Consider the following 8224-nt stretch of genomic DNA (forward strand, 5'->3'; position numbering starts at 1 on the left):
CAAAAAAGGTTTTCAATTCTCTGGTAATGCCAATACAGAAGACTATCAAATGCTTTTCAAAGAAGCCCTCTGGTGGTCAAACTAGCAATAACTTGCAGTAACAGAAGAAATGGCTGAGAATTAAATGACGTGCCACAGAATGCTGCAGCAGCACGCAAGGTGTGCCTCAGTATGATGCAACTTTTAAAGGAGGAACCACTGTACATCAGTTGGGTCCTCTATAAGATTCAATATGAGGTCCTTAACCTAGCATGAAAGTGCATCCTTGTAGCTGTGTGGGCTAATATAGTCAAAATGTTTGCCTTGGGGTAAGTTGAGCCAATGGTCTTGCCAATGGCAAGTTGAACAACTTTAAGTGCTTTCTTTCCAGATGTAATGCAAGGCATTATTGCTGGGTTAAGAGGTAACAACAGAGTCCGGCCTTTGTCAAAAGTGTTTCAAAAAGTACAAAATGTTTGTTACGTGTTAAATCTGTGTTAAAATATGCTTAAAATTATTAAAATACCGATTGTGATTGTGTTGAATTGTATTTGGTTTTAAAAACGTAGTAGTCGTATTTAATTCAGTACATATATTTGGCAGCTTATCTTGCCCCGCAGGACAGGGTATCTTACCTCATACCCGGGATAAGTTGTGCCAAGGGACACATTTCTTTAGACAAGCTATGTTTTCCAAACTGAAATGTTTACCTAAATTAATTCAGATTCATGGATGTACAACATCCTGAAATACAATGCATTCGGAAAGTACTCAGACTCCTTGGCTTTTTCCACATTTCGTTACGTTACAGACTTATTCTAAAATTGATTAAATAAAAATCCTCATCAATCTACACAAAATACCCCATAATGACAAAGTGAAAACAGGTTTTTTTCAAATGTTTGCAAATGTCTTACAAATAAAAACATAAATACCTTATTTACATAAGTATTCAGACCCTTTTCCCTGTGATTCGAAATTGAGCTCAGGTGCATCCTGATTCCACTGATCATCCTTGAGATGTTTATACAACTTGATTGGAGTCCATCTGTTGTAAATTAAATTGCTTGGACATGATATGGAAAGGCACACACCTGTCTTTAAAAGGTCCCACTGTTGACAGTGCATGACAGAGCAAAAACCAAGCCATGAGGTCGAAGGAATTGTCGGTAGAGCTCCGACACAGGATTGTGTCGAGGCACAGATCTGGGAAAGGGTACCAAAAATGTCTGCAGCATTGAAGATCCCCAAGAACACAGTGGTCTCCGTTATTCTTAAATAGAAGAAGTTTGGAACCACCAAAACTCTTCCTAGAGCTGGCTGGCTGCCCGGCCAAACTGAGCAATCTGGGGAGAAGGGCCTTGGTCAGGGAGGTGACCAAGAACCCAATGGTCACTCTGACAGAGCTCCAGAGTTCCTCTGCGCAGAAGGGAGAACCTTCCATATTGACAACCATCTCTGCAGCACCAATTAGGCCTTTATAGTAGAGCGGCTAGACGGAATCCACTCCTCAGTAAAAGGCACATGACAGCCCGCTTGGAATTTGCCAAAATGCACCTGAAGGACTCTCAGACCATGATAAACAATATTCTCTGGTCTGATGAAACCAAGATTGAGATCTTTGGCTTGAATGCCAAGTATCACGTGTGGAGGAAACCTGGCACCATCCCTACAGTGAAGCATGGTGGTTGCAGCGTCATGCTGTGAGGATTTTTTTCAGCGGCAGTGACTGGGAGACTAGTCAGAATCAAGGGAAAGATGAATGGTGCAAGTACAGAGAGATCCTTGATGAAATCCTACTCCAGAGCGCTCAGGACCTCAAACTGGGTCGAAGGTTCATCTTCCAACAGGACAATGACCCTAAGCACACAGCCAATGCAGTAGTGGCTTCAGAATGTCCTTGAGTGGTCCAGCCAGAGCCCGGACTGGAACCCGATCTAACATCTCTGGAATGACCTGAAAATAGCTGTGCAGCGACGCTCCCCATCCAACCTGACATATCTTGAGAGGATCTGCAGAGAATAATGGGAGAAACTCCCCAAATACAGGTGTGCCATGCGTGTAGCATCATACCCAAGAAAACTCAAGGCTGTACTCGCTGCCAAAGGTGCTCCAACAGTCCAGGGTAAAGGGTCTGAATAATTATGTAAATATGCTATTTCATAGTTTTTTTAAATACATTTTCTAACATTTCTAAAAGCCTGTTTTTGCTTTGTCATTATACGGTATTGTGTGTAGATTGATGAGGGGAAAAAATATTTAAAACATATTCTGACTGGAATTGGGATCGAATCATATAATGGCACAGAGCATGTATTAGCCTAAGATCAAAAATAAATAAATTATACCTCTATCTGCTCAGATCCAAATGACTTTGGTTGAAGAAACTTCCCAATTAAAGTACAGTATGCAAACACAGTGCAGGGATGCAGAGATCAGGAGGAGCTGTGTAGTTGGGAGGCATTTCAGCCTCATGAATAATGCATAACACTTAATTGCTATGGTACATGAGGAGCTGGTGGACGTGAGGAGAAATTCCTTCTTTGCTAATGAGCAGAAAAGTGTTTGGAAGAGACACAGAGACACAGGCTAGAGAATCTGGCTAACCATAGGCCGGGAACATGCCCAGATGAATACACAGCCAGACCTAGTCCGTCTGTGATCCATCTGTGTCCCCACCCCATCCCTGGGCCATGATACTGGGCCTGTCTGTCAACGCTCATGCTCTCTCATCTCTCGTCATGATCCTCCCGGATATTCCCTAGTGGATCTCTGGTCCTCGTAGTGGGTGGTGAAGGTGCAGGTGTGCACAGTTGGAGGCACAGCTGCAGGCCAGATCCAGACACTCCCCTATGGGGTAATGCCTTGGCCAATCCAGGAAGGAGAACAGCTGCAGCCAACCAGACCAAGCTTAGCCCAGCCCAGCTCATCCTATAGCCACATCTATTCAACCATAGCCCACAGAGGCCCCTGGGAATGTATCATATTGTAATATAATGTCATCCTTTTTTTTTGCAGCAAAACGATGGTCAGTTCACGGTGATCCAGCTGGTGGGCATGTTGCGTGGCATCGCCTCTGGCATGAAGTACCTGGCCGACATGAACTACGTCCACCGCGACCTAGCCGCACGCAACATCCTGGTCAACAGCAACTTGGTCTGCAAGGTGTCTGACTTCGGCCTGTCACGTTTTCTGGAGGACGACACGTCAGACCCCACCTACACCAGCGCCCTGGTGTGTACCATGACCTTACTGCAAACACCACACACATACACGTGTGTGCATCCACACTTGCACACTCACACACATGGGCAACGCACGCACATGCCCTCTCCTCCCCTTTTATGGGTTTCCATATCACACACTTCCAGTCCCAGGAGTTTAGCTATATCCATCTCCCAGTTGGGATTAGAGAGTATTGTTACTGTGAGTAATCTCTCTCTGTAGAGCCAGGACACTGTGACGATCAGGTTTCCGTCTCAGTTCCCTCTATAAGATTGCTCCCTCATTGTGTTGTGTTTATCAGGGAGGGAAGATCCCTATCCGATGGACAGCCCCTGAAGCCATCCAATACAGGAAGTTCACATCCGCCAGTGATGTCTGGAGCTATGGCATCGTCATGTGGGAAGTCATGTCCTATGGAGAGAGACCTTACTGGGACATGACCAATCAAGACGTATGTATAGTCCTTTATGTATAATTTGTATAATTCGTCAAGCAGAAATACTAGAAATAAATAGCCTGGCATCAAATATTCCCATTTTATTCAAACAAAGGCTGATTATATACAGACAATTGTTCTTGAATGTTATTACCTCTCTGTGAACCCCCATAGAGATCCATTTTGTCATGGTGGTTTTCTTCCCCTGGCTTAACAGCAACTTTCTAACCTGGGTTTAATATGAAAGCCCCCCAGTTACCACAGAGCGATAATAAGATGATTTGGAATGCAAGGCAACGCTCCGCAGACTATTCCTGCTCTTGACTGGAGCCTCTGTTTCCAGGCTCCCTCTGGGTGATGGAGAAGAGAGCAAATTATGGGTAGAGAGATAATGAAAATAGTTTCAAATTGAAAGTGTGAACGCTAATGCCCTAAGAGGGACTGAGGAGCTCAACGGTTATCTTATTAGCGGCTTCAGATAGTGTTTCTACTCCATCAGCATCTTGGTTGGGAGGGAGGCCTCTGAATGAGATTAATCTGGGTCTGAATGAAGCTCCATAATGTCAGTGATAATGAGCAGAGGATCGTGGGTCCTCATCAGAACCCTCCTCTGAGCTGGTCGTTCCCCACTCTTAGCATCAACTCCCTGATCTCTCGCCCACCACCAACATCACCACAGCCACTCTTAGTCTCAAATTAGACCTTTTTGGTATGACAATGACCATAGAGTTAGCAAAACAGAACAAATGGATCTGGGACCAGGCTCTCACTTAGATATTTGTATGGCAGGAACATTACTGTACATAATTTCTAAAGGCTCTTGATGCCAGACTGACTGAGAAGAAGTCACTGCTGCCACAGACTGCACGGATGTGAGGAGCCATTGGTATTAGACTGATACTTTAGTGTGACACTTAACTGGTACAGTAAGTATGCAGCCAAGACAAAACAATGTCTTAATTGTAATGGTGGTCATTTCCTACTTAGTGTTAATGCAATAATGTGTGCAGGATTAGGTATGTGTGTGGGTATGTGTGCTGCAGTTTTGACTTGTATAACACCGAGAATTGTGAGAGGATGCTCTACTATGGGATTGTCGTCTCTCTCCCCCTCCTCCTCCTCCTCGTAGAGCCTCATAGCAACCCTTAGAGATCTGTATCTCCCCCTGCAGGTGATCAATGCCATAGAGCAGGACTACCGGCTGCCCCCTCCCATGGACTGCCCTAGTGCCCTGCACCAGCTCATGCTGGACTGCTGGCAGAAGGACCGTAACAACCGGCCGAAGTTCAGCCAGATTGTCAACAACCTGGACAAGATGATCCGCAACCCCAACAGTCTGAAGGCCATGACCCCTCTGTCATCAGGGTGAGTGGAACACTTAGCACGCTCTCCTTAGATCTCTGTCAGTTTATCTGTGGGTTTATCTGTCTGTCTGTCTATTAGTGTGTTTGAGTGAAAGTGTTCCTCTGTCTCTCCTGGCCAGTCATCACAATATCCAGGATTGGGCTCAAATACTACTTTCATATTTCCAGGAGGATGTAGTGCAATTGACTTCAAAGATGGAAAAACAATTACATTTTTGGTTACACTTTTGATATTCATGGTACAATTTATTTCAACCAAACGCTGTCTCCTGTTTCTTTTGGCGCCGTGTGGTTATGTAAATAAAATCAGTTGGTTTCATAGATCAAGTCATTTCCATGAATGCTTTAGGCAAATTATGATTTGAAGCAGTTGCACAATTAAAAAAACAAAACATTTTCAAGTACATTTTCCCTGGGTGTCAGATTCCTATGGATGCTAAAATATACTGAAATCCATATATCCTATGCTATATTTTCATTTTTGATGGTGTGTAGAATAGAGACTTAGATGTTCCACTGAAACTGTGTGGATACTCCCACTGGGCACACACTGGTTGAATCAATGTTCTTTCCACATCATTTCAATGAAATTGCACCAACGTGGAATAAACGTTAAATTGACTTCTGTGCCCAGAGGGCTGGCTCTTCTAAGCCTGTCACTCTATTTGGAAAGAACATTTTATAAGAAATCAACTCTGAAAATGGCTTCCAGTAGATGACGCCAAGGCTACTTTGTTTTGTCCTTAAAACTAATCTAGTGTAGGCTCTCCACTCTTGTGTCTGTTCCAAACGTACTGATTGCCATCACAGAGGTGAGAGAGTTATGACAGTGTCTCTAGAGCTGTGTTTGACTCTTAGTATATGTATGTTCCCCAGTGTCCATCTTCCTCTCCTGGACCGCAGTGTTCCAGACTTCTCCAGCTTCAGCACGGTGGACGAGTGGCTGGATGCCATCAAGATGGGCCAGTACAAAGACAACTTTGCCAACGCTGACTTCACCAGCTTTGATGTGGTTTCCCAGATGACTATGGAGTAAGTGCCGATCCCAGACCTGTGTTTCTAATAAGGATGATAAGGATGAGGTTGAAGCGAGGCAGGTGGGCTGTTCCTGGACAGTCTCATACCTTAAAGTCTGGGTGACTGCCAGGCTCAGCCCCTGGCTCATCATAAATCTGTCTCTCACTGTATGTCATTAAGAGATAATAACGGTGCAGTACAACTGCTCTGAGCTAGAACAGAGTACAGACTCTGGCCATGTGGCTGCCAGGTTTCTTATACAACAGTTAAATTACATAATAGATATAGGAGAATGAACAGGCATAGTGATGTTTAGGAATACATTCCTGCCTCAGTAGACTTAATAAAGACATAGACAACATCTATTAGCAGATAGAGACTATTCAAGGTCTGTTTAGTAAATAAGGTACACATTACTCTGCTTATTGTCTCCTATCTATATCTCTTAATATCCTCCTAAAGTCACATTGGAAATCTGAGCCACGTAAGTCTGTTTTTTTAAATGTCCAACCACATCTCTGGTTACAATACTTAAACCAATAAGACACATCAGTCCATAGGGTTAAGGTTAGGAAACAAAGGTGTTCCGTTGTTTCCTGAATGGAAGAAGTTGTTCAACCATCAGAGTTAGTACTGTAAGCGGTCATGCCTGGACAGAATTCGGAATTTGGCAGACTGGGGCCCAGAATTTAACCTTGATCTAACTTGTTGAGTTTACCTTGGCTTATGCCATGTGACTTGTTCCATAAAACCTGTTGTGTCTTCTGTGATGGCTTTCTCCTGACTCCTGTGGTTGTGTCTCCTGCCACAGTGACATCCTGAGTGTGGGTGTAACGTTAGCAGGCCACCAGAAGAAGATCCTGAACAGTGTGCAGATGATGCGTGCCTCCATGAACCAGATCCAGTCTGTGGAAGTTTGACCATCCAGAGTGGAACGGAGGAGAGCAGAGCAGAGGAGAGGGGATTGGGATGCAGGACCCTGGGTGCACGGATGGAGTGGATATGTTTTTGCTTGACCGTGAACCTGGGTTTCCTACCAGACTACCGTCCATCCCTGGTCCCCCCTTCCAATCCCTCTCCTGTCCTCCTCTATGCCCTCATCCAAAGTCCCCGCAACCTTCGGGATCAGCTTTGGAAGGTTGTGGCCAGCATGTCTAAATGACCAGACGTCAATCAACGTGGCTCACAACCGTCCATCTTGGAACCAGGATCATGAGAGGTTACTGACCAGAGACACATTTCTACTACCATCTTCCACCCATGTTTTTTATTTTATTTACGTTGAACTTTTACGTTTGTTTTAAGAATTTTGTAAAGAATTTTGTAAAGAAAAAAGTTAAGAACTCTAGGAGTCTATAGATGGTATACAATTGTAAGCTAGGTGAAATGACTAGAAAGGCTACCCTTTAAAAAGGGCCATAGACAAGAAGACATTGAAAACTGGGTGATTTAAGACCAACACTCTCAAAATTAATCGGATATATTCTTTGTAAACTAGGTGAACTGACTTCAGAAACAGAAATGCAACATAAATATTTGCTGCCTCCCTGAAGGCAAACAGCAGAAGAGACTGAGGAACTTGATCTATTCCCCTGTTTTTGATTTGGGACGTAATATAAGTGTGAGCACCATGAAATGGACCTGGCAGAAACTACTGACATGAACAAATTAAAGACATTCAGTTATCTACCAATTCAAAAGTAAAGAAATGTAAACAAAAATACATTTTCTCATATCAAGTAATTTCCTTTTCTGTGTGAGTATTGTGATGAAGATTCTCTCTCACCATGCTTCCTCTCACCATGGGAAAATTTATATTTTTTCAATATTAACATAACCTGCCAAATGGAACATCGTCCCTGTGTACCTCAGATGATGTCATGACGATGTCATGATGACGTCAAGATCCTGTACACATCGGATGCACATGACATTGGGACTGTGATGTGATCACTATGAGCCGGACATAGTTACTAATACCTGGAAGTGATGGATTTACATTTTTCTTAGGGTGACTATAGGGAGGTTTTTATTTGTTGTTATTATTATTAGATTTTTTGGGGCAAAATGTTAGTTGTGGACTTTGAAGAATCAGTGTAATAAGCAGCAAACATACAGTACTTCCTCCATGGATGTATAGTGTTTACGTAGAAGGAGTGCAAGGAGTGCACATATGTTTTGGTCCTCACATTGTCTTGAGGTT

General features: G+C 43.5%; 1 protein-coding gene across 6 annotated transcripts in view; it reads left to right on the forward strand.

Annotated features, from left to right (window-relative positions):
* Positions 1 to 7945, forward strand: part of ephb2b (eph receptor B2b) — a 159941-nt gene extending 151996 nt beyond the window's left edge. For all 6 annotated transcript variants that reach the window (XM_024427129.1, XM_024427133.1, XM_024427130.1 and 3 more), the window contains exons 12-16: positions 2998 to 3213; positions 3506 to 3655; positions 4812 to 5005; positions 5881 to 6036; positions 6833 to 7945. In XM_024427129.1, the coding sequence (XP_024282897.1) occupies positions 2998 to 3213; positions 3506 to 3655; positions 4812 to 5005; positions 5881 to 6036; positions 6833 to 6941 (825 nt within the window). In that variant the 3' untranslated portion in view covers positions 6942 to 7945. The remainder of the gene's footprint in view (positions 1 to 2997; positions 3214 to 3505; positions 3656 to 4811; positions 5006 to 5880; positions 6037 to 6832) is intronic.
* The last annotated feature ends 279 nt before the right edge of the window (positions 7946 to 8224 follow it).

Source organism: Oncorhynchus tshawytscha, linkage group LG07 (genome assembly GCF_018296145.1).
Source record: "Oncorhynchus tshawytscha isolate Ot180627B linkage group LG07, Otsh_v2.0, whole genome shotgun sequence".
NCBI classification, from domain to species: domain Eukaryota; kingdom Metazoa; phylum Chordata; class Actinopteri; order Salmoniformes; family Salmonidae; genus Oncorhynchus; species Oncorhynchus tshawytscha.